The 27487-nt window shown below is 39.3% G+C and overlaps 1 protein-coding gene across 1 annotated transcript in view; it reads right to left on the bottom strand.

Annotated features, from left to right (window-relative positions):
- The window catches only part of EHBP1 (EH domain binding protein 1), a 333031-nt gene that overhangs the window by 168535 nt on the left and 137009 nt on the right, over positions 1–27487 (bottom strand). The window contains exons 8-11 of the mRNA XM_044454620.1: positions 26940–27044; positions 25414–25536; positions 21595–21859; positions 8287–8476 (exon numbers count right to left, since the gene is read on the bottom strand). Of these exons, the coding sequence (XP_044310555.1) occupies positions 8287–8476; positions 21595–21859; positions 25414–25536; positions 26940–27044 (683 nt within the window). The remainder of the gene's footprint in view (positions 1–8286; positions 8477–21594; positions 21860–25413; positions 25537–26939; positions 27045–27487) is intronic.

Raw genomic sequence — 27487 nt, 5'->3', positions numbered from 1 at the left:
GGGTATACAGAAATTCAGAGAATTTAAATACCTAAAAGATCATGTGCAGTCTTATGAATAAAACTTTCAGCAATGCTATGCTTGGCTCTTGGGGCTATAAAACAATTATAGCTTTTTGATTTCATTTTAGGAGTTGTTTAAAGTAGTGGGAAGGAAAAAAAGCAGCTGAGGGATCTAGTATTTAAGAGGAAATGAACTTACAAAGTCAAAACTTCAGCCTAGAAATTTGACAGAAAGAAACTTTGCCAGGATTTAACTCTCCTGATTGGCTAACATGACTGGATGGGAAATGGCATTACTGGTAGCTAAGAAGTTAGGATATGCTCCAGAGGTTAAATTACTGTCTAGCAGAGGTGGCCCTAATCAGAAGACACCATGAGCACTGTACCCCCTTTGAGCTTCCCCTCTGCTGTACCTCTGAAAACAAAACTTTTCTTTCCCAAGCAGCTTCTGGCTTCTCCGCTGGGGCTGGCAGCAGTGGCTGCTGCTGAGAAGACCCTGGCAGAGCAATGTCCTCCACTTCAGAAATGTGCATGCAGAAACGCCTGTGTATGTACAGGGCATTTCTACTACTCCACTCCCAGGCAATGCACTGCTAGCACCCTCAAAAATAGGGGATGTCTTTTTAAAAGGGGCTCAGCTCAGTCTGTGAGCTTAGGCTGGCCAATCAGAGGCAACCTCCTCCACAGCAGAGGTGGAAGATGCACCAGAAGCCTTTCTTCACAGGAGTTAAGAAAACAGCAGTGGCAGAAGCAGCTTGAATGCGTTTACTTTAATTTATCATTTAAAGTTTTTATAAACCATTCTTTAGTGAACACTCTCAGAACGGGGTACATCAATTCAAACAGGAAAAACATAAAAACAAAACATAAGCATAATAATCATAGACATTTTAAATATAGTAACTACAGAAATCAAATAACAACAACAACAACACAAAACAACTGGTCCACAGTGACCAAACATCATATAAACCAGTATAAAAACAACCTATTGTTCAACAATTGTATTTTTCAAGTGTGATTACAAGTTCAGGAATGTGTGGATATTTTTTTTTCCAAAACATGCGCTCCTGCTCAGGTTGAAGGTTGCAACTGGGGCAAGTTCAGGAGATCTGTCAACTGAAACTAAAAATATTTTACATCTCTACTTGCCATGGGTGTGGAGAAGTTCTAAATGATACTTCTTGCATGCTGGCTACTTAAAAAACCAACTACATGGCGGCATAACGAAAGGTCATTAAATGTGGTTATCAATAACTTAGCTGCTACAGCTCCACCAGAATCCAAATCCTCTTAAGGGAAATGATGGAAGGAGAACTTTGGGAGGGGCCAAGCACCACACTTGCGATGCGGCAATTGCGGCAGAGTGTTCTCGCCAGGAGCTCCAAGGAACTAATGAGCAAGACTACTTGAAAAGCCAGGAAAGCAGTTGGAGAGCACAGAGGCCTTAGTTCCCAAAAGCATGCTGCCTGTTGGCAGGCATAAAACATTATGTTCCTGGAGCAAGACTAAGGTTCATCTTGTTTGCCCATCTTTTGTCCAGGGATGATCCTCATGGCATAAGGGAAGCAAGCATATACAACACTCTGGATAGAGATTTCTATCTTCAATAGGAACTTTCTCCTATGCTCCCTTCCCAGTGTGACAGCCTCAATGCACAGTGCACACCTAGTTTCTAAATACATTGACCTATTTTTGAGGATTCCACAGTTATTATACACAAACCAAATCTTTGTGAACATTTTTACAAAACAAGACATTTTATCTTCTAAATCTATTATTAAACTTAATGTGTGCTTAGTTGAAAAAGTAAATTAATATATATTCCAAGTGAAGGTTCTAGTGCCTGTAAGTATAGACTGAAATTATATATATGAGTAGAAAATATTTTGCTTCATAATTATGCTTCCATAGTACAAAGTTGAGAGCAGTAGAATCTACAAGATGTTTAAACAATTTACACATGTTTAAAAAAATCACAACAAAAGAATGTAAAACTGGGTGAAGAAGGGAGACAAACTAAAGCCAGAATTGCATACTAGTATGAGTATTTTCAACAATGAAAGGGTAGAAGGCAAATACATTAACAGAAAGTGGGGTTAATTTTTCAAGAGTGCATGCAGATTGCAGCCTTAGACTCTTTCCATCAAATGTTATGAAAACTATAAGAAACATTTATTTTGCACACACAAATATCAATAATCTCATCTAAAACTGCACAGATTAGTAAGCTGCATTGTGAATTTACTAGGTTACAAACTCACCAGCTCATAGTTTATGTAATAAGGATACACATACACACCCATGTACAACTGAAATTGCCTTATCACTATGGTGTAATTATTAGAGTATTGCACTGTGACTTGAAAGATCTGGGTTCTAGTTCCCACTCAGCCATGAATTTCACCCAGTGACTTTGGGCCAGAGACTCACTTTCAGATAACCTACCTCACAGGGTTATTGTGAGGATAAATGAAAGAGGAGAAGGATTATAGAAACTATGAGCTTTTTTGCAGGAAAGAGGCAGGCTATAAATATGATAAATATTTATAGATAAATACACTGTGATGAGCTAGGGTTTTCCTCCTTTTGTACATTCAAGGAAACTGACCATTCTTTTGCAAAAAGCACTTTATTCACCAACGTATGGCCAATAATTTCAATCACCACAGAATGTATCTCTGAGCATGCACAGAACCCACTGAATGCACACAACAACTGTCACCTTCATTCCCAGAATACAAATACTAAATAAATCAAAGTGCAGTATGAAAACATAATACTCTAGTTCTAGAATCTAAAAACATATTATTAATCTAAAGCAGTTAGCCTAAACTATAAATTAGGTAACACATTACTGATGGATGTGTTCTTATGCAATGATATGAACAGATTGCATTTGGAAATCTGGGGAAAGTAAAACATCCTAAACTTTTATCACCGTAATTAATGTATTGGTTTCACTGTCACAGAATGATTACCGTGAGCTGACATGGCTTTGACAAGGGACTTCCACAAATGCATGAAGAATAATACTTTAAACAATGGATCTTAATCATCATGATGAGTAAACTGAGCCTCTGTGAAATCCCTTAGGTGCAGTAATGAGGCAGGGAGGTGCAAAACTGGAAAAGGCTGTTGAGCTGTGGCCCTAATGGTGGTCTACATCCAACTATCTGTCTGTCCCATGTGAAAGCTGGAGACTAGATTAGGCAGACATTTGGTCCTGTTAGGTATTAATAGCCAAGCTTTATTAAGACACTCATCAGTAGAGGATGGAGTGCATTTCATTCCACTGTTTAGTCACTCCTATCCCGGACACAAATTCTTTGTCACATTTATATCCACCAAGGAGCTCTGGGTGGCTCACATGGATGCCTACACGTAAGGTGAATTAAGCTATGAGAAGAAGGGGGAATCACATGACTTATACCACATGTTCCATAAGTACCTGAGGAGAGCAACAGGGTCGCACCTGCTGACCTCCACTGATACATATACCAGCCAGTTCCCCCACTCGCCATCCATTCAATGCCAATGGGAAAGATGTGTATGTGCACACACAATTTTAAATGTGCTATGACTACTGCTTCAATACTCGTTACCGACTGTCCCTATGGAGATCAAAAAGGATTAAAAAGGCGATCTCCCCCTAGATAAAAAGGGAAAGTGGGGGGGGGGGAGAGAAAACAAGTCACAGTGACCGCAAAAAGGGTCACAGCACATGTGGGGATAATTAACGTAGTGATGGCCAGTTTAAGTGCCACTTGGGCACTTGGCAGAAGGGCCTTGATGGGTGCTGACCCAGGTGAACTCAGCAAGTGCACCAAGTGGTTTCTGTAGCTTTTACTAAGTGGCTTGTTCTCTTTTTCCCATGATGGAATTGGCTGTCTGGATTTGGATGACACATAAATCCATCATGCATACAGCAACCCCTAGTGAAAGCCATGGCTTTTTAGGGTGACTTTTTGTTCAGGCACCAAGTAAGAAGTGGTCTAGGTTCACATTACACAAGAACCTACCATGGTTAGTTACCCACAATGGGTTGCTGTGTCATGCAAACCAATCAGCACACCCACAAACAAAACAAGCCCTGGGGGGAAGGAGTTAAAGGCAGACATTACATATTCCCCAGTAACTTCCTAATAACTTCCTGATAAAAGTTTCTGGAATGCGAATCTTTCAAGACAGAATTCTCAGACTACTTCTTTAAATGTCAGAATAAATTAGTTCTGATATCATACATTTAGTATCCAACAAAGTTGTTCTTTCTGAGCAATATTCATTTAAAATAAAATAATTGACTTCACTTGTGCTAAATTGGAACTGGAAGGGAACACAGAACTAGCAAAATAATAGAGTGGCACAGAGTTCTCACTGACCTGAAATCATGACTGTAAATTGGCAGTGCATTGTGGCAGCACTATTTATTTGCTCAGTTATACCCTATTCTGTGACTTTAGTGCCCTCCTTATCAGTGACTGCCTTTCTGATCTGAAAAGTTACATTTTAGAGAGCAGGGTGATGATCAACAGAAGCCCATCTGCTCCTACATCTCTATTGTGCAGACATTCTATGCCTGAATTGACAGAAGCATTCCAAACAGCCACAGTCTGTTTGATAGCGCTAGTATCACTCAGAATACAATGGAACCTTCCTGCCACTCCTCCAGCAGATAACTTCTTCCCCAGTTATTCCTAAGATGGCAGACACCAATAAGGAAGCAAAGAACATGCCAAATAAGTAGTTCTTCTCAGCAAATTAAGTTCACATTCAAATCATCCCAGTCTAAATCCATAGAAATAATAAAAAATCAAGATTTCTAGAATCAAGCAGAATGACCTCTGGGCCAAGTGGGAGGAGTGGGAGTAGGGAGAAAAAGATGGGTGCTGAAAGCTGCCCAGCACCACTTGGTTAAGGAAAACCCTATTGCCATTCACCAGATACTCTTTCCCAAACTGGATTTTGAGCAACTAAATAACAGGCACACACACTTATCCAAGTAAGCAGGAAAAAAGAAAAAAGAGAAGAAAAAAATCATTGCCATACATCCTCACTGTCTGTCTCTTCCAATATCAGATTTAAGTGCCAATATCTTATCTTACGTCTTGACCAAATCTTCTGTTTTCCAACCTCAATCAGGAACCAGGTGAGCTTTCTTATCAAAGAAACTCCACAGAAAACAGACTAAGCCTAGGTTCCCGGAAGGCAGAAAATGTGATTCTGCATTGTGAGTGCCAGTTCAGTGGTCTCTTTGCTAAAGCTTGTTCTGCTTCCTAGGGGAAGCTTCTGGTCTCATCCTTTCTCCCTTGGTAGAAAGGAGAAAATGGCATGATCAGCCCTTGAGGGACAAGGATTCATCAGCAAGCTCTCTGCCTAATTAAGCAAGAGTTTGATAGATGTGACAAGGGGTTCCATTCAGTTCTTAACCGGAATGATGATATCTAAAATACAAGGCCCTTGAGGGCCGCTGGATGTTTTAAGAGGGGTCTGGAAGACATGCCGAAAGATTTTTTCTCTTTTCCTTTCCAGATTCAAATGAAAAGCAGTTCCAAAGAGGTTTCATAAAATGGATTATAGGGGAAAACATGAAAGCTCAACAATAACTTACAAATAAAAAACAAAAAACAATTATGAAGTTGCTATTTATTTTCTCTGCATAGATTCCATCAATAACTAAATAACTTTCCTTTAATATTAATGCATATGATTTTCACCTTTGCTTAATAAAATATTATGTAATTAAGTTGCAAGTACTTCTATTTGCAAAAGGACCACAGCAAGCTATTTCTTTTTCTAACTATTCATCTAATACACTCTGCTCCATCTGAATGAGGAGCCACAGTTAAATGCAGAAAGGTTTTATCACTAAGTAAATCTGCATATTAGTCTGAGAAGTTCCAGACCAAAGCAGCCAGTTTTTCTCATACACAACAGAATAAATTCCATTCTTTCTCTCCCTGCAATTGTTCAACACTAATGCACTGTTCTTTTGTCTTTGTAGGAGAGCATCTTGAAGAACAGACTATTTAATGCTTCTAATTTTAATTCTAATAGTCTACCATATTTCACATTCAGTAAATTTATTTGACAGAAGGAACAAAAGATCATCATTTTATCCCAAATGAATCATTCAACACGATCCAGGCTAAATTGAAAAATAAAACAAAAATCTGAAATTTTAAAAAGAGTTCATTTTGGAAAAATAGCAGGTTTACAGCAAGAAAACGTAAAGAAAGAAAAATAAAGTTAATGGGCTACATCTACACTTTGGCCACCTCAGCAGGAGCAATCCTGAACAGAGTTCTGTTCAAGGGAAGCTCCTGCTGAAACAAAGGCAACTTTCCTCTCCTTCTGAAGACATTGGCACCTTCTAAAAATATGATCTTGAGCACTGGAGGTCCCTCAGATGGCATAATCAGATGGCACAATTGGTACAGGGGAGAGGTGAAATCATCCAGAGTTCTCTCCTACCTAAACCAGCCAAAGTCCTCTCCCATGTGTGACTCTTTTCCTGTGTTTCAACTGGAAAAGAAGTGCTGTATAAATTCTGCAGCACTTCCGTTCCAGTAAGCATCAGCAAATCATACCATATTTTTTTCTTACGCCAAATATTTTTTTGCACATATTTTTTCAGGTTTTGACTTTCATATAAAATGGGTAATTTACACAAATTGTGAGCAAGGGGAATTGAGATCTTGAAATGTACACTAATGACATAATTTTAAAACAGGGTTCTTGTTTTTTGTGACCTTGCACAAGTGTGCACTGTTGCACATCTGCTATGAAGCCCTGTAGAAGTATGCTAGTCTCTTGTAAATACCCTTGTCAGTTTCATACATGCTTCATACTTGACTATTATTCTCTGCTTTTGGTTTTGGAAGTGTGGACCCTGAGAATGAAATTGGCAAATTCTTTGAGAAGTACAGAATATGGCTCATCTGAGTTGAACACTGTAATATGAGGAGAGGGTGATTTTTGATTATTATTTCAGTATGTTTAAGAGTTTTAGAAATTACAACATTATTCACACAAATTCCAAGCCCTCCTTCCCCAGTTGTGCAAATTGCCACTATTAAAAGACCCTACCAGGAGCTGTGCATCTGCTTAACTCATTATAATTAAATCAACATCAGTGAGGGGGAAATGGTATGAAATTTGTAGGGCTGAACTGGAGACATCCACTGAATTTTACCCCAGAAACAAAAATTCCATACATCCCTACACACAGCTTTCTGCCAATGGGATACCTCTACTGGATCAAATTATTTCCATCGTTAGAAGGTGTTCTTCCATTTGTGGGATGTGTAGTTTACATCTAACCTCATGTAACATAAATTATTTTCCTCACAAAGCCTGAGACTCTTTGGGTCCTCAATGACTCAGAACTTTACACTACCATAGTTCCTACTTTGCAACTGGATTTTTAGCTTCTAGCTATAGAAACAATGCAAAAAATACACTGTGAAGTTAAAGTTCAATGGCTATATTACAGTCACCTGACAGATGTGGCTACATTTACTTGCCTCCTTTCTCCCATGATGAACCTACTAATGGTAAAGGAGAGACAGACAGAGATAGCATGCCTACACAGTCCTAAGTGTATTTATACTGAGATGAATCCCACAGAGCTAAGTAGGCTTACTCCCAGGTTAATGTACACAGGACAGCAACTGTAAAGTTAGAAAGAATGGTACCGTTCAGCCTAGTGTTCATAAAAAGGCCTTGCAAAGTCTGTTGTTCATTAAATTATTACTTCATGTGTTTTATTTTTGCTTAAGATATTTCAACTTTCTTTTCAGGATAGATAGTGTGCCTTCAAGGCAGCTTGCACAGCAAAAAGAGACACAATAATATGAGTTGTAGTTCATGTTTAGTGCTAATTGCAGAAAAAACTGATGGGATTGCTTACTAGTGGTTTGGAAGGGAATGGGAGACACTGCTAATGAAGAAACAAGTGCTCTGACTAGTGCTGCTCAGAAGATCCTGTGCTTAGTTCTCAGAATGTACAGTTATGACTCGCACACCCCTTGGAACATACAGGACAGCTGTTTGGAAACAGTGCCAACATCATGAGCCAGCTCTGGTCACGTCCCTTACAAGCTTTCAAAATCTTGGCTCTGTCCATGCAGAGTGAAATAGGTGAAGTTGAACTGACAATGTATAGCTAAATGAAACTCATTTATGCATTAAGACAGTGAAGTGCCAGTGTATACAATACAAGCAGAGGAATTTCAGTTTTCAACAAACATTTACAAACGCTAGTGACATGGTAGCTACATACCTTGGGAGAAGAGGAAAGCTCTTTCACTGCATGACTAGCTGACATGTTCCCACTCGTTTCCCTTTCTGTCTTTGGTGAGAGGACTGGTGGTTCAGGAGCTTTTCTTTTCATCTTCCTTTCCACTTCTTGCAGCGATGTAACTTGATTATTTAAAGCAGAGCTTGATTTTGGTTCATAAAATGGATTTGATCTAATTAAAAGAAGGGAAACTTATTTCTTTGCTATCTCTGTATTTTCAATATTAATTCTAAAAGTTAATTGCCTGAAACAGTGATTAGAAACTGATTTAATTTTGTAAAAAAAAAAACAGAAAACAAAGTCCCACTGATTATGCTGAATGTTACCTCCCCGCCATTACAAACAGCAACTGATGAGTGAAGCATATATACAGCTAGCCAAAAAGAAGGCCTAGAGCTAAGAATCCTATAAAATCTCTTTAAAATGAATGTGAGTAAATGAGATCTGCAGAGGCACTATATACAGTATACAATAAAATTTCACTTATTTCTGAAGACTTAGAATTCAATGTACAATCATACTGAAAGAAAACAAAGATGTTCCATTTCAAGGCTTTCTTTTGTTTTGTACTACAACACCCAGTTCTGATCATGCAAACTGGGGCAGAATGGAATTGAAGTCCAAAACATCTGGAGCGTTTAAGGCTGATTTACACAATAAGAATCAATCAATAATAGAAGATTTAACTTAAACTAAAAATGATGCCTTACAGTCTCATGCCTACTCAGCAGTAAGTGCCATTGAGTTCAAAAGGGTTTACTCCTGGGTAAGTGGGTGACAATTGTGCAGATTACAGTATGTTGTACCATAAGGTCACTTGGAACCAAGTATCATCAGATTCAGTAGTATTTACTCCTAAGTAAACATACTCAGGAGTAAATTGTACTATACCTACCACAGAGGTAATAGCTACACCTCAAACATCTCTTTCTGCTTAAATGTTTAATCATTTTATTCCTTAAATTGTGTGGTGTAAGATACAGAGTCTGTTAAGATGATTTGTGATGATTTTTGAGGTCTCCTCCCAGGACAACCTCTCTTCAGTAGTTTGACAAGGAAGATATGATTGAGAATTTGGAGATTTGGAATTGTCAAGTAGTGTCTGAAATCTGCTATGCCTTCATACTACTTCCAGCAAATAAAGAAAGAAGGAACTGCTGAATTTGGTGGTATGGCTGACAGGAATGAGTCCATGTGTGTTATCATTTCCATACCCAAGAATTCTCTCATCAAAATACTATGCATTAAGTTATCTAAATGCATTTAATTATTTATAAACTAATATTCCCTAGAATCATGAGTCCATATAGGCCTGGTTCACACTGAATGCTAATTCATGGTTTATTTAACCCATGTTTTCTTGTCCCACCCAGGGTTTGTCAGGCAAATTAATGAACCATGATTTGTTTCCTTCCTTTGTCTGTTCCCTCCCTACATCCAAAAGTCTTTTAGGTGTTCTAATAATGGCATGTAAAGTGACAGTTTGGTTGTGGTTTCCTTTACTATTCTTTCTCAAGGCTTATGCAGTCTGGCAAATGATTCAGAAATAACAACAACCCATGGCCTAAATAATGGGCTAACTTTGACCAAGTTTGTACAATCAAACAATGCATTAACAAAGCTAAGGCTGTGTATGAGTGTGTGGCAAGGAGTCAGTATGCTGGTTCCTGCTTGCTTCCACTTGCCTAAAAAATCAGGACAATAGTGCCTGGGTGGTTGTAATAATGTCCAAACATAGCACCTTGGGTTGTTTAGGGTTAGCAGCTCAGTTTTAATTGTTTAGGAATGTGGAAGTGGTATGTATGTGGGGCAGTAGCAGAGGGGCAGGGGTTTGCTTGCTAACATGTCGCTACAACTAACTATGGGTTAAAAAATTCATAGTCATTCCATGCAAACTGGCTCTACATGCTATAACTTTACATCAATAGCTAGCATCTAATTCTATTTAAGTGTAAGCTATTAAATATTTTTAAAACCATCACATCCTGTTCAACAAAGTCCTTGGATATAATCCAGCAAGAATCACTTCTGCATTTACTACATTTACACAGAGGCAGTGTAGAAATCTATATATTGTATTCCTTTTGTTAAGTTGCTCTGAGAATTCATCTGAATATAAGAGTGGGTAGAAGTAAGTAATAAAACCAACAATTTAATGAAAATCTAACAAGATTTTTTGGAGAGGCCCTTCTCTTAGTCTCACCACCCTCACAGGCATGTTTGGTGGGAACACAAAAGAGGGTCTTCTGAATGGCTGCCCCAGGTTCTGGAATACCCTTCCCTAGGGAGATGAGGTTGGCCCCCTTCCCTGTTATTGTTCTATAAGCAGGCTAAAAACTTTCATTCCAGTAGGCATTTGGGAATGGCCTGTGAGTTTGCACTGGGTTAATCTAACTGTTTATATTTTTGTGGTGTTGTTAAGCTACTTAGTGATAATTGTAATATATACTTGGCTTAATTGTATGTTTAACTTTTGTGTATTTTTGAATGTTTTAATTGTGTGAATTTTAATGCTGTGAGCTGTCTACAGTCTCAATCGGTGGGAAATCATTTTATTTATTTATTTATTTATTTATTTATTTATTTATTTATTTATTTATTTAAAACACTTCTATGCCGCCTCCATCGCAACAAAGCCTTGGGGCAGCTCATAACACAAATAAAACATATAAATATAACAATTATACAATTAAATTAAAAACTCCGGTGACATCTCAGCTTAAAAATTTTAAAATCCTATAAATACAATAAATTAACAATTAAAATAAGTTTTAAATAAAAAGGTCTTAGCCTGGCGCTGAAAAACAAATAGTGATCAAAATCATCATCATCATCATCTACCAACCCTTTACTTGCACTTTTCTTTTTCTTTTTTTCTGGATAGGAAGAAGCATTCATTTGAACAATAAAGAATAAATTAGTCTCAGCAGTACTAAGTTTGCTAATTATATAACTGGAACTTCGGCAAAAGGAGGGAAGCACTGGAGCAAATTCAAAACCCAATCTATTTCATCAATCACTGTCCAAAGGGGCTGCCATTGTTTATTACAGAAAGAAGATATGCAATGAATAAAAGGACAAACTGAGACTAAAATAACTAGGTTGCAAAGTGAAGGCACCTTTGAGATGTTCTCATGTCAGCACCCATCAAATGCAAAAACACAAACAAAATTAAAGCTTAAGGTGATGTAAAAATAAACAAAAGGGACATGTTCTATGGAAAACAAAAGTGAAAAAATAATAGCATTCAGATTGGAACAGAACACTGAAGAGTGCCTGTCAGTCATTTTATTTTGTTGACAACCTTTTTAAGATGACTTCAAATGTTACAGAGTTCAAAGGAAGGTGAAAATGAAGATTGAAAAAAGATAAGAACAAGGACAGTACTTTACATATGGGATGTCACCATGTTTTATTTTGTTCTACAAGTTACTGTCAGAAAGGGGAGAGTTAACTAAGATACTGTGTTTTGACAATGAACTACCTGATCTTCTGCAGTCTTGGAATTAAGAGACTCAACATGCACTGGGGATTTCACACAGCTAATGGTAAGATTACGAGTGAAACGTTCACATTCACATTGAATAGAAAAAGACAGCATCGAAACAGGGGCACTTTTATGAAAAGGAATTCCAACTCTTAGAGATGTTTTGCAACATTTAATTTATTAAACAAGTCACATAGGGCACATGTGCGCGCACACACCTATACCTTATTTGAAGTGCTGCATTTTTCATGACGATATAATCAAGCTTTTTTAAAATGCTGTTAGATGTTTGATCTGTCAGTTTGCAAGTAAAATCCTAAAGAACTTATGCCACATGTAGAGTTTCAGGTTCAGTCAGCGAATTTAGAAAAGGCATACTGCGCAAATTTATCCAGAGAAAGGTATACTTCTAGAGGAAAATGGCTTAGCTTGTCCTTATTCCTGCTGTGCTATTTTTGCATACGTTTGTGCTGTGGAAGCTTTGTAATGTGCTCTATTGAAATGAGTACAAGATTGTATCAGCTAGATTCTGTAATGGGACAGTTCTCGTAAGGATGTATAACTTGATTTTCAGGACACATAAATAGGCTTTTATAGTATTAAGTGATAGGGTTAAGCTAAAAGTGATCTTTCGACAGTACATATTCATGCTTTCTTTAAAATGATCAGAAAAAGGACCACCTTTTTCAAACGTGAATGGATTTTAAGACACTTTGATCGGCTGCCCTAGTTCATGTGACATATCATGACAACCCATGATTATTCATCCATGATGAGCTGCAGTTCCCACTGGCGCCACTTGGCATATCCAGCTCCTTTTCAGGGGTTGTCATGTGTGCACACTGCAAACATGCATCATACAAGGGTCAAACAAACCATGGTCTGTTCTCAGATCATGCAAGGACTGTTTAACCCTCATACAATCCATGTTTGCCAGGTTCACATAGTATTCTGAGTACCAAGTGGGGGCTGGATATGCAAAAGAGCAGCTGCATGTACCATAGCCTCAGTTTGGGTTAAATAACCCACAGTAGACTGCTGGGTTGTGTGAAGTAGCCCACTGAATCCTTACAGTAAGTGCATTATGAACTCAGCGTAAATCAGATAAAGTAAAACCATGCTTCACATGTATCATGGAACCAATAAAAACATAATCCACCTGAATATGCACAATATAGCAGTTACCTATTTCCATAATGTTTAAACTACTCACTACATTATGCAGTCACTATAGAACAAAAGCTCTTCACCCTAGAAAAAGAAATGTAACCCATATCCAGAGCTTCAGGGATGCTTGAAAGAAGACTGCATCCAAAAATATTGTGATAAAGTAGTCAAGCCATTATTTAGTTTTGTACAGACTGGTAAAAATCCAATTCACCGAGTACACCTGAATAGTTACTTATCAAGACCAGTATCAAAATACACACCATGTGGAGTATATTTCCATTTCTTTGCTTACTCTAAAGGGAACAGCTCACAAGGCTGTTTCAGAGGAATGCACAGGAAAAATGGTTAAACCAAAGAGATCTAATACATTAATTCTGCGCCAGAACCAGAAAACAAAATGAAACCAATGTAATAAAGTAAGGAGTTGGGGATTAATTGGAAAGTTTAATAAGACACTTGACTGGACTGAGGGAACTGCAAGGAGTGTTGGTTACACAATAGCGTTTATTCCCCCAGCTCTGTCTGGCAGCCCCAGCACCCCAATTTGGGAGTGAAGAGCACTTGGGAACAGAATTAAATATGGTGCTGTGGATGACTGTCAAATTAGGCAGTCAGCTGAAATGATGCTCCTCTCATGTGAATGAATGAGCCTTTTAATGTACAACTCCCTATCTCCTCTGGATCCAACCCATCAGCTGTGTAGGTGGCTGTTTGCTATCCAAGTTTGTGTGTGTGTGTGTGTGTGTGTGTGTGTGTGTGTGTGGGCCTGGCCCATTCAGCTGCTGGTAAGCCAATAACTGCACTTTTCTTACAAAAGCCAGGTCCTACCACATCTTCTAATTCGGGGAGATCACTTTCTCAGTATGTAAGAGAGATAAAAGATTCTACCTAAAAATAAATTACATGGCTGAATTGTAAATCGGAGCTTTCCGTCCCTCATGGCTACAGTGTCTCAGCAAACCCTTAGATGTGCAACTGTGAAAACAAATGCCACAGAGACAATACTAATATTAATACTTTTTTTAAAAGTATCACCCTTGCTTTCTTAACTATAATGTAATTCATCAAGGAATATCAAATGTTCTAGAAACAACTGAGTGAGTCAGAGGATGTTCAGATATCCCAAGGGGATTAACTCTCAACAACAGAATGCTCCTATGCTATTTTCTATTCGGAAGTGCAAAGTCATCTTGGTTGGGATTAAAATGTGACACAGTTAATATGTAAAGGAAGGACTGTGTAGACAACCCTTAGAGAAAATGTGAACTTGAAAGAGGAGTAGAAAGTGGTCCCAGGAAGCAGAGAAGATCTCCAATCCAGAATTTGCGACTTAGAAGTTGGTCCCACTGAAGCCAAAACCAGTTACTTCCAGGAGCTGGGTGTAAGGTTCTGGATTGATGCACAACTAGATTATATTATTTGGCTTGTTATTTGCAAAAGAGTAGAAGGAAAAATGTTAATTGTAATATCATTTTCTTGTGATGAAGTAAGGCATCTTTAAGATCACATTCTTTTTTTCATACAACTTTAATTCTTCTCTGTTCAATGGGAAGCTAAACAAGTAAAATGAGTGCATGAGAAATGACTGAGATGTAAAGCAATACTGTCACAGTGCCATCACATAAACCAATGGGATTTCCCTGATCTTGAATACTGTGGGAAAGGCTGGTCACCCCATCTTAAAACAGAAATACAGTAGGAAAAATAGGATGATCCAGAGACGCAGGATGAAAATGATAAGAGATATGGAGAGACTTCTGTGAAAAGAGATTAAGAAGATTAGAATTATGTGATATAGAGAACAGACAAATTTAGAGTGAGTTTGAAATACATGCTTACGATACATAATGAATTGCATCCAATAGGGGCTTCTTGTCCTCTCCAGAGAAACAAGAAAGAAACATTTGAAATGTCTCAACAATAAATGTATATTGAAACATTGCATCTCTTTCCTCTCATAACTCATTAGCATTTACTTCTATTGAAGACTGATGTTTAATAACTCTGAAAGGAGAGCAGGAAATCTTACATATAAAGAGAAGATTCACAGAGTGGCTGAACAAATGAATTGGCAAATAACTATAAGTGCCCATTGCTCATAGTTAAAAAAAAACCAATGGTGACATCTTGGGAAATATAGCTCTACAAGGTTCTTGCCTCTTCTTTACTGACAGGAAAAATTAATCCCTTTTGACAATCTACCATATGCTTCTGGATGTCTATAGTTGGATTCTGTGGTATTGCACTGGTTTAGAGAAAAAGAAGGATTTTTCAGGTCAAGATATTACAATCCAGTTTTGAAATTCAATGCTTTGTCTCCATGTTTTCTACTTTATACTTCTCTTTAACAGTGCTTCTACAAAGTAAAAATTGTTCTCCAAATTAATTCATCTATTATAACCACCATCTTCCAATTTAACAGATGCAATTTTTAATTTTTTAGACCTCTCCATTGATTAATATAACTAGAATAGTGGAGGTAGTATCTACTCTTTAAACACCTTTTATATCTCGGCAACAATATGTACCCCTCCCCCCAAAAGTAGTACAGATATAATTCTGTATTTGAGATAGGCCTCCTCAGGAATCACAGGATACAGCAGAGACCCCACAACTTAGGCGTAACCCAGTGGCTAGCTGAAGTGAGTTTGAACTAGGAGAGATGGCGGCAAATTTCCACACTGATGGATAGTAGTATTTACACTGCTAGCGCAACTGCACTGTCACACTGATGAGCAAAAAAAGGTGGGGCATAAGAAAGAAGTCAACGTATATCAAATCCTAATCTCCCATAGAGCCCAATCTTTATCCTAGTATAATGGGAAACTGGCTCAGTGGTGTGAACGCTCCCTAAATTAACTGGAAGGAAAAAGGCCACCATAACACCTTACATGAAGGACTTACTATGTACGTACTTGTAGTCATAGAACATCAACACAGTATTACAAATATCAGACAGGGAACATGCAACTCAAATCATGGAAAGTGTTATACCTCTCTGGTCTTATGAACTTAGGGACACAACTAGGGGCCAGAACTTGAACATTATGAATTAATTTCTTAATTTGTTCTGCGAAGTCAAGTACTTCTGAAGTACAGGTACTCCACCTAAGGACTCCAGACATATATACACAATAGCAATGAGTATTCAACTCCTACAACTTGACATATAAGGGCAGAACACCCCACCAGGTGGTGGAAAATAGGTGCATACTTCAAAAGTGTAAGTGCTGCAAATGCCTTTCAGGCTTCTCCCCTCCCCTTGTGGTACGTGAACACTTTATCTTGCCTAAACTGTGTTGGTGAAGCAATGTTACCTCAACAGCTGGGAACAGTCTCTACCATACAGATGTCACATTCTGTAGCGCATACTCTGCAAGTAAGCACTCCACTGGGGAATGCCAGGAACACCACTTCAAAAACTGCTACTGCTGGTCAAATATTCCTAAGAATAAAGCCTTTGCCAAATCACCAGAATCACAGCCTGGTCACATGATGTTAAACAAACAGATGCCACATATACAGAATTCCACTGCAACTCCCCTTCAGGGGTAAGTACTGCCTTAGTCATGATCCTATCTCCACCTAAGGGAGAACTGCACTCAAGGTGGCACTGTTCTTTCATCCTCACAAATACTTACTGTACAATCATGCTGAGGTACCTGAAGCTCCAGATGCTATGCATTACTTGTTAATCTGCCACACAGGCGGTTCCCCAGCATGCACAGAGAACAGGACCTGCACCACACCTGGTTCTGTGCAGACCACCAGAGATGCCCACAGTGTGACCAGCAGGACTGAACAGAGCAGTTACAGCTGCTCTTCCATGCAGCTGTCAAGGTCTTGGTTTCGGGTAAGCTCCATACCAGACAAGTTATTTAACAAATGACAGTATATTTAAACATCAAGGCGGAGTCATGAGGATTACCCCATCTACTACTTTACAGTGCCTGACTGGGATGGCTGCTTAGCCCTTACATTGTAATATTTTTCCTTCTAGAATACATTCCTTCCCCAGTGCTGTTTTATGAAGGTCTCCACTTTAGAACAGCTGTTTGCAAGTGCAGATTTCCAGGTGCAGATCTGTTTCCCTCTAGTTCAAACTCACTTTAGTTGGCCTCTGAATGTGACATGGGGGGACAAGGGATCTTGCTGGTACCAGTCCTTGCCTACTCAAACTCCAGAAAGTGTCAAGGAAAACCTCTCCCAGCACATAGTCAGCTGCTAAAAGAAGACAGGTTGCTATCTAGACGGATGAGCAGAAGGTCAGTCAGGCAAAGCAACAAGGGTAGCAGAATGTCATTACAAAGTACGCATTGAGTCAAACGTGCTATGAAGTTCATACAACGTCTCCTCTGATCTGGTTCAAGTGCTACAATCTCTCTCTGTGTAAGGACTTTTCCAGACTCTTTAGTGGGCAGGCTGAAACTAGGATTTGACACTGGGATCTCCAGCATGAAACCCTGAACACACGGTATGTGTTCCTGGCATATACGGCTAGGTTTTTAGAAGGACAGCTGGAGGATGTATCTTATGTTTGCCCCCGTGGTTGTGGGTTCCAGAGCTTCATGGTCTGTCACTTTTGCCTCTGATGTCATTGTTGCTGGCCAAGCATGCAATCAGTCTTATGTCCACAATTACCATGCTTGGATTCAAACCCCATGCCCTGCTCCAGACCCTCATCATCTGTGCAGTGAGTTAATGAATATGCTGCTGTGAGAGTGTAGCTCGGGCTTCCCTCGTTATCCTGTCCCCGCCTCACAAAAAGTCCTGACTCCAAGGAGTCTGCCACGTTTGCCATGGAGGAGCTGGTTGTTCTCTGAATGTTGTGTGAAAAAATGAGTGCTCATGGGTACTCACAAGTGGTGTAAAGGGATTAAGACCTCTCTCTGTAGGGATTCCCAGAGGTTCCCAGTTGCTGAGTTCTTGCTACCTGCATCAAGGCTAGCACAAAGCAGCATGTTGAGACATCATAAAGCATACAGAAGAACAAATCTTGTTGAAAAAGACTCAAAATAGCATCTGCAAAGGGAAGTCCCGCTCACTAACTCTTTTAGCTTAGGAAAAGGGTGAGTAAGGGCAGGGAGGGCATGTTGGAGGTTATAAAATTATGCATGATGCAGACAGTGGATGGAGATTATTTTTTTCTTCCTCTCTCATTATACTGGAAAAAGCAATCATTTTCAAGTTATTCATGGTCATCTAGAAGTCTGCACAGAACTGAAGAGTTGGTGCAGCAATTGTAGTTGAAAAAGTTCTTGTTTAAAAATTAAAAAAGATCTGTGTTGAAATATAATAGTGGATATTTGTATGAAGCAGAAGGGAAAGAAGGCATGCATTATATGGTCTTCCATATCTGCTATTTTATTCACAGAAAAACACAGCTCTCTCTTAAACACTTAGATGTGACTTTAGTGGTACAGATTTTGTTGAAGGGGCAAATGAAAAGAACGTCATTTTATTGTCACTTTATGCTACTTTCTAATCTTCCCCTCTCTTCTTTTCGTTCCTGCTGTTTGCTATCATCTTTCCATTGATTATTAATATGTCAAGATGTGGCCTCTTGATAGCTGTCATGGTAGGCATTCAGAGTTCAGAATTTCCAAATGTCAGTGTCACTACTTCATTCATTTTTTGGAATTCAAGAAAATAGAGCAGCTGATGTAACTTGTGCAGAAAGTAAACTCTCAATGAAAAGTCTTGAGAAAGTTATCATTCCTAAATTGCATTTTTTAAAAGGGGGAAACTATAGTTGTCCACTGAGTTTTCCATGAAAAGAAATTGTGGTGGAGGATCTCCATTTATATTTCTAGTAGAGAAAACTGAAAATTTTGCATCTTCTTTAAAAAAAAGACCATGAAGATCATATAACACAAGTAATTGTTACCATAGACTAATGGAAGTTTACTCAATAGTAAACTTGATCAAAACTTTAAAAAGAAAAAGAATAAGCTGTGTATGTAAGTGCTCAAATATAATCATCAAATTATCACAAGGGATATGAGTGATTAAGGATGATACCAAACCATTTGGCAGAGGGACAAATTGTGGTCTTCCTGATGTTGAGTCCTACAGCTCCTAAGAGCCCTACCCTGCATAGCCATTAGCAAGTCCCAAATTCACTTTCACTAGTCTTGTTTGAGCTGGCAAAGACCTGACAGTATGAAAGGTGTCACACATATGGGTCACAAAGGGCTATAGGTAGTCCACAGGCAGAGCTTTGGCACAATCACCTGCCATGATGGTGGAAGATCACCAAGAGCCATCAGAAGAACATTTGGACCCATCACCCCCCTGGGTCTGACCATATTAATTGGTCCCTCATCCCTGCAAAAACTCCCAGGCCCAGTAAGACTAAACCCACCTACTAGCGATCTGTTTATGACAACAAAAGCATTCTTCCACCCGGAAATCACCATCATCCCACTCATCACAGAAAACAAGATTCAAGGTGTGCCCTGTTGAATGACAGGCCCACAAAAGGAAAAATGTTGAGCAGCAGGATGAGCAGTAAACCATTGCAACTTGGCCTCCTGCCCCATCCTCAGGTCTTGCCTGGTGGTGTGCAGAGGTGGATACTGTTGCATACAACCAGATCTCTGATACAGGCCGAATCAGCATGCGCATCCAGGATCAAGTCCTGGCTGGCCATTCACCAACCAGGCATTCAGCAACAGTATGCTTCCAAACCACAACTAAGAAACAGACACACAGTGTTAGTTCTGTATTTGGGCTAGATCCCATGTAGCCCAAATGGACTTTCACTGGTGGAACATGACTTCTCTGTCCTCTCATCCTTCTACAGTCCCTGGCAAGTGCCTCAAATATCTTCTGGAAAATCCTCAAACCCAAATTTGGCAGGGGGAGGTAGCTGCAGGAGGGAGAGATAAATTTGTTTGGCTAGCAGATGATCAGTGTTGCACCCAATACTTTAAGGTTTTTTTATAATTAACTTATAGTTTTACTAGTTTGAATTACTGCAATTAGAATTACTTAGTAGCTGAGAGCCAGTGTAGTGATTAAGAGTGTGGGACAGGGACTCAGCTGATCTGGGTTCTAGTGCCCACTCAGCCATGGGGCCAACTGAGTGACTTTGGGCCAGACTCTCAGCCCAACCTACCTTACAGGTCTGTTGTTGAAGGGATAAGATTGAGAGCAGTAGGACAAGAATGATGTAAGCCGCTTTGTGCTCTTTAAAAAAGAAAAAGGCAGTATATAACTCTAATAAATAAATTAATACAATGCAGGAAGCTCCCTTATATGGAGTCAGACCATTGGTCTATCTGGCCCAGTGCTGTCAATACTGACAGGCAGGAATGGAGATGACATAAGTTTAATCTGAGACCTCCATGCAAGGAATGTGCTTGACCACTGAACTACAGCCTGAACTGTTATCAAAGGTTACATTTGATGTTTTGCATATTCAAAACTCATTTTGCATCTATTTAAAATGGTTGATGCTTCAATCTTTTGATAAAAGCAAATTTCTATGTTTAAAAATGTGGGGAGAAGTAAAAAACATGGTGAAAACCATTTTATCACATGGATATTCAGGACCCATTTACAAAATTAAAAATACAAATAAAAATAGATGGACTTACAATCCAAACATATACCTGTCTACTCAAAAAAAAATGCACTTTTTCAGTCCTGTGGCAATTGCATTTGCTCCCTTTTGGCTTCTAGAAGCAAACAAGATCTCATTTATAGAGTGTTATATTGCCTGGTTTATCTGCAGATGCCTCTTCTTGGAATGAAAAACTAAAGGTTTCCTTCACCAGGGATAATATGCAACAGGGAATACTCTGTAATGGTTCTAATATTGTGGAATTCAATGCCTCCCTGTGCTCATCCATGCATTCTCATTGGGAAAGCTGCTTTTGAGGCATTTTGAACAATTAAGGACTTCTGAGACTTCTTAGTCACTTTCTCAAGTCAATTTCACTTTCTCAAGTCAATTTCATTGTAGAAACAGTTATGCGTATCTCATGTGTTTGCATTGCAATTGTCACCCATTTGTAATAATAAGTTAGGATAAAACTAAATGATGCTTAGTTGTTTGATTTAAATCTATATGAGGACCATCCTCTTACCTCAGAATAGCTAGTAATTTTTAGGGTACTTCCCCATTCTTGTTGTTTGTTATTTTTCATGTGGTAGGATTTCCCCGCACCCCTGACTTAACCCTGCTATTATGTTGGTTCCCAGTGCCTTTCAGCCTATCCTCGTTATTTTGCACTAAAAGCTACCTTCACAACTTTCTCCTCAGCTTGATCTAAGCATAGCTGAAAATTGGCCACCAGCCAACTTGCAAATGTTACAGCCAGAGCTACACCTGAACTGAGAATGTGTGTTTTTCATCCAGAACATTTGTAGCATTTGCACCTCCCTTAAGAGCTTATTATTCAGCATGAGAAACAGTGATTTAGATCCCAGTAGAAAAAAAGCAAGTGAACCATAAATAGCATTTATCTCTACCAGAATAAATGTATTCGCATTCCATAAGTGGAGCAACTCACTTTTGTGCTTTATACAAGAATAACTAGGCTTGAATAATTTGTGCCTTAAGGGTTTCTGCTAAAATCCAAGTAACACCAAAACATTGCTTCAAAAAAGAAAACATATATACTTACTCATCTAACTCTTCTTCTTCTGTTTTTGATATGCTGGCATAGAGGTATTTGCTCATGTCCACAGGCTGGACATTTTTTCTTTTTGCCGGTTGAGGAGGAAAGTCTTGGACAGGTGCTAGTGTTTCTGGCTCAGGGTCAGTCTCATCAAAAGGGTTCACATACTCTGCCGCTTCCTCTTCTTTAAAGGGGTTGTATTCATTATCATCATCATCATCATCATAGTAGGATTCTTCTTTTGAAGATGAAGTCACCTTAATATCTGGTTCTGAAGAAAGCAATATAAAGGGTTGCTTCTTAATTCAGAAGAAATTCTAAATTACTAATTAGACAGTCATTCCCACTACAGTGCAGAGCAACACATTTCTAATCCTACTTTAGCAGAGTGCAAGATATTTATTATTCATAAACATTATTAGCAGAGTAGGATGATCATATTTAAACGGTCTTCTAAGTTAATGCAACCTTATGAGAAAAAGTTAGGTTAGATGAACATGGGCCAACACCTTGGTGACTACTGATGTACAAAAAAAGCTATTCTGAAATTTTACCAGAATTGGCAGGACAGTTTCATGGAATCATCCACATAGGAAGCTGCAGCAATGATAGTTAACCAGGGCTCACAGCATGAAGCAGTCACTCCAAGTGGCAAGTTCCAGATGGGGTGCCATTTTCCTGCTTCCAATTTCCATCTTTGTGCATTTGGTTGCATTTTTAAAGACGACAAAAAAAAAAAAAAAAGGGTGGAGCAGGGGTTTGTTTTGACGTGAAGTACCTTTGAAATCTCCAAGGCCAGCACTATGATTCAGCACTGGTCATTGTAAAAAATCAATCACATACAAAAAGAAGGGACGGTAGAAGTCAAGGCTGCACAACTTGTATCCTACCAAGCAAACTGCCTATACTGTGGCCTGCCATGTGCTTGGTGATCCCCCATTTTTGCAGTGCAAAGCAAAAGTGAAACAGGTATACCACTATATATGGCTGCTGGAATGTTTTGGCTTAGTAAATCAGATAATATTCAATAGATTAAAAAGACTAAAAATGCAGAAAATCTGCTCTAAGACATTGCCTATAATCTACTCCAAGAACTTGCCTAAGATCAAGAAACCTCAAGTGACATTTGTTATTTTCCGTCTACCTACCTATGTTGATTCTGGGGCTAGAACCCTAGATATACCTGAGTTGGGACAGACTGATGGAGTGATAGAGACATATTCAAAGGCTGCAAATTACGTTTGTGAAGAATACTTGGTGTCTCCTAAATGAATACTCTGTCATTCAATCTATAATATTTATGACAAAATGTACTTTAAAGAGAGACCATAATAGGTATGAAGTGGAACATATTTAATCAATCATGAAGCAAATAATGGATTACGTATTTATGCCCAGGTGTAGGAAGTGCAATAGTTAATATTTAGCTGCTTTTATAATTTCAGAAAACATTTTTAAAGAAAAGAAAACCTTTCAGGTTAAGCATCTAAGAAATGAATAGAATAAACAAAAGTGACAAAGGAGATTAAAAATAATAATAATTGGGAAACAGGCAAGAAAAGCAAGCTCATAAGGAAGACTGTATACTTAAAGAATAAATCACTTGTAATAAAATTTGGCACTTGTATTGTCCTTTAAATCTTCAAAGGACTTTACAAACATTAACTAATTAATCTAAATACTTCTATCACATGCAGCTATAGCAGAAATCTGGGATATATTACTAATCCATGGCAAAGCTAAAAGGGAAACACAGTTGCTGCTTAAACGGTTTAATCCTTCCTTAAGTACTGCAGAGTAAAAAAAAGTTTGGGATAACTAGTTTTTTAAAAACCCTAACAATTATAATATCGAATTACACACAAAGACAATGGGTCCCTCCCCTTGCTATACTGAATCTATCCTTCTGGTAGTCATCACAGCCCATAGAGACCCATTCTCCCTTGCAGAGGAAGGCAGGACGTGCTCCAACGGAGCAAAGCTCAGGGAGCCAAGCTTCCATTTAGATGCCAGGAAGCACTTCCTGATAGTCAGGACCCTGAGGGTGAGGAATGGGCTTCCACGGGAGGTCGTTGAGGCCCCATTGGTGAGGGTGTTCAAGGATAGGCTGGACATGCACATGGTGAGAATGTCATGAGTGGAGCCGTGGGTCCGACTAGATGGCCCAGGAGACCCCTTCTGACTCACTCTGTTTGTATGTTTATATAGTTCATTAGTTTCTATACCAGCCTGCATCAACGACTAGCACCCAGGATGCACTGCATTATATGATAAACACAAATGAAGATACACATCTGTGGTTTGCACCAGGAAGCATATGTTCACAAGCAAGGTGCCTTTGTGTGTGTGTTTCTGTGTGCATAACAATAAAGAAAATAATAAGATTTAATGGAAGAATGTATGCTCAGTTCTACTCCCATCCCAGAACACGAGAGATAAAAGAAAAGCACCTGGACATGTTCAAGGCCATTTTGACTACTGAGTGACTACTACCACCCCTTTGGGATGAGGAGAAGGTATACCATATGTGGCGTTGAGGTTTGCAGGCAGTTATAAGAATACCAATTAAAAAGCTGGGGTTAAAAATGAATGACCACAGGCTTGGTTGCTGATCCCAAGGGGCTTCATGCTTCAAAGCATACTTACTGCTCAGAAAGAGACTAGAACATAGCTGAGCTCCATACCTTCCAAATCCTTCCTCACAGCAGCAATAAGAAAATGTCCACCCACTCCCCACTACTTGTTGCAGTACACAAGCCCAACCTCTGCTTTTTATCTGCTCTTTTTTGTTGTAGCTAAGCCCGTATCTTGCAGGCTTTCTGATGGGAGCAACAGCAATGCAGGCATGATTCCACATTGTTTGAATCCTTCAGTTCGGCTTCAGACCTGAAACCCACAGCTGCCATTTACATGAATCACAGAGTTGGAGAGGGCCTTATATGCTGTCTAGTCCAACCCTGCTTCATACAAGAAACTGAGAGCTACAGTATCACTAACAGGTATCTGTGTAGCACCTGCCTGAATCCCTCCAATGGAGGAGAGACCACCATCTCTCTAGGTAACTGGTCCCATCATCGAACTGGTCCTACCATTAAGGAGTTTCTTCTAATGGCCAACAAATAAGTACTTCCCCATAACGTGCACCCATGAGATCTAGTGCTGCCTCTTGCAGCGGCAGGCCAGCAGTTATGTTGCTTCCCATCCCCTGAGCAAGCATATCAGAAAAGGAGAGTAGCCATGCTGGATCAGTCCAAAGACCAATCTAGTCCAGCATTCCAATTCATACATTAGCCACTCAAATGATGTGTAATATCCACAAGTAAGACATGAAGGAAGTAGCACCCCCCCCCCATGTTTGTATCCCAGCTATAAAGGTATAATGGCTCTGTAGTACATAGCCAGGCAACATAACTAATAGCCCTGATAGCCTTATCCTCCAAAAAGTTGTTTATTTCCTTTTGAAGCCTACCAAGTTGGTGGCCATTGCTACTTCTTGTGGTAATGAATTTTATAGTTTAACTCTGTGCTGTCTGAAGAAGTATTTAATTTAATCTGTCCCAAGTTTCCCACCATTCAGCCTCACCAGATGACTCCAGGTTTTGCTATGTATGATATCATGCTTCCCCTTATTCAACTTTTTTCCAGCCTAAACCCCTTCAACTGCTGTAGGTTCTGTCAGAGGGGAGCCACTCTAGCCTCTTGGTCATGTTGTTGCCCTTTTCTGCACTTTTCTCAGCATTACCAAATCCTTTTCGAGTTTCACTGTTCAGAACTGCTCATTGTAAGATCATAAGTAACGAACAAATACAAAACAAGATTCTATACCTTCCATATCAGGGTCTCCAAAAGGGTTTAGTTCTGTTGCATCAGGATCTACAAATGGATTTGAGCTGGAATTGGCCAAGTCCTGGTCCTCTTCATCCAGGAAATTAAGCTTGTTGATAAGCTCTGAGAAGCCAAGTTTTTCAGTATAACAACAGTTAGGACATATATTGTTCAAACATTTTTCCAAGTTCTTAAGCCAACTATTTGTGAAAATGATTAATTGCACCACATTATCTGCTGTAAAACTAGCAGGTGTTTTGTAGCACACCAATAGTACTACTTCAGTGAAATGAACAGAATCTTTCAGAGCAGAATACTCCTTGCTTTGTGGCACTGGCTGCTTAGAGCAACCTCCTTTGGTGCAAGGCCCAAAGGACACTGGTAGCTCCCAGATGCCTCAACTGAGGCTTTTTACCTCTCTCTAACAGTTCATTCTCAGAAGAGATTCTAGGCTTAGAAGGGCATCTGAGCTGTGGAGTCAGGAGGTCTGTTGCTCATTGGCAAGAACAATCAGTCAACTAGCTGTGACTTGGAAAGAAGCCAAGCGGAAAAGATCGGTGTTGCTGGCTAACTCCAGTGGTGCACTTTGCAAGTGCAGGAGGAGGAGCTAAAACTGAATGCACAGGCCAAGTGAAGATAGAAACTGTGATCTTGCCTCAGAGATTTTGTGGCACTGAGTAAAGCAGAGCATTCTCTAATTGAAAAGAAAAAGCTCTATCCCTGTCTAAGGACCAAGGGAATCCTTTGGAATTTCCTTGTTTGGTGACTTGATGACTGATTGACTGACAGCTCTTCCTTGGATGACATGGAGGACAGCCTTGAAAAGGGTTCCAGTCACATCTGCTGAACAGCTTGACAAAGTGTGTGTGTAGGGGGCAGATGAGAAGCACCCGTGGCCCAAGAAAGCTCCCCAAACATCTTGGTGGTGCCTAGAACCAAGGTTCTTTTTGCCTAAAAAATAGCATCCTGATCTAGACCATGGCAACCTTTTTCTGAAAGCAACTTCACAGGAGAAAAACACTAATAATTCTTTTTTGTAAAATTAAACATGCAACCGGTTTCAAAACGCAAAAAGGATGAAGTTTTTCCCATAATCAAGGAGAATTGTCTATGTACAGTGTAAAGCTGACCTCAGGGAACTATTGTGACATTTTAACACATCTCGAGTACAAGTATGCATACAGTTGTGTGGCATTGCTATGCTAATTTTAGCCATTAAAGTAACTAATCAGGACTGGGCAACCTGTGACCCTCCAGATGCTATACAGTACAGCTCCTCACATCCCTGACCATGGGCCATGCTAGCTGGGGCTGATGGGAAATGGGGTCCAACAATGTACAAAGGGACACTGACTGCTCACCCTTTAAAACTGCTAGTTGAAGTACAAATTCCTTTCAAAGGGAGCAATGGATGTCAAGCACAAAGATACAACTCACATTCAAATACAAATAGAGACCAAGGGGTAACAGAACACAGTGAAAATCAGACAATCAGAAAGAGAAAGGAAGAAGGAAAGCTCATAGACCTTCAGAGGAACTGGCTGATTTAACGGAAAGCATATTTGCGTGCTTTATGCAGTCATCTTGATCTTCATCTAAGCTGCTCAGAGCATTCAACTGGTTTACAATTTCTGTAAACAGAAGCCAGTCAAGACAATTGTGAGGTAAGGTCATTTAAGAGAAAAGGAGTACAAAGCATGCTGTTATTTGAAAAAGAGAACAGGAAAAGAAAAGACATAAGTTAATTTCAGAATGCATGCTAAAGTGAATCATTACAATAATTCTCAGCATATCCTTGCACTTGTATGATGATTTCATTCAACATTTTCATTTAAAGGAAAACTACTACCTATGTAGTAGAAAACTAGATAGAAAACTATGTGTTGGAGAAAAATATTATTTGAATGGGGGATTCAAAGCCCTTTATTGTTTCCAGCAGCCCTCAGGGCCAGCTCCAGATCTCATGAACTGAAGAGCCTAATTTGAATGCCTGCAGATCCCTCCTCCTCACTTCATGTTCAGTGTCTGCAGACAGTCTCCTTCCTGCACTTCATCTTGAGACTCTGAGCAGACA

This window comes from Varanus komodoensis, unplaced genomic scaffold (assembly GCF_004798865.1).
Source record: "Varanus komodoensis strain SLA01 unplaced genomic scaffold, ASM479886v1 scaffold7_3, whole genome shotgun sequence".
Classification (NCBI taxonomy): Eukaryota; Metazoa; Chordata; class Lepidosauria; order Squamata; family Varanidae; genus Varanus; species Varanus komodoensis.
Note: the sequence above shows the minus strand (reverse complement) of the source record. Positions and strands in the feature narration are given on the sequence as shown.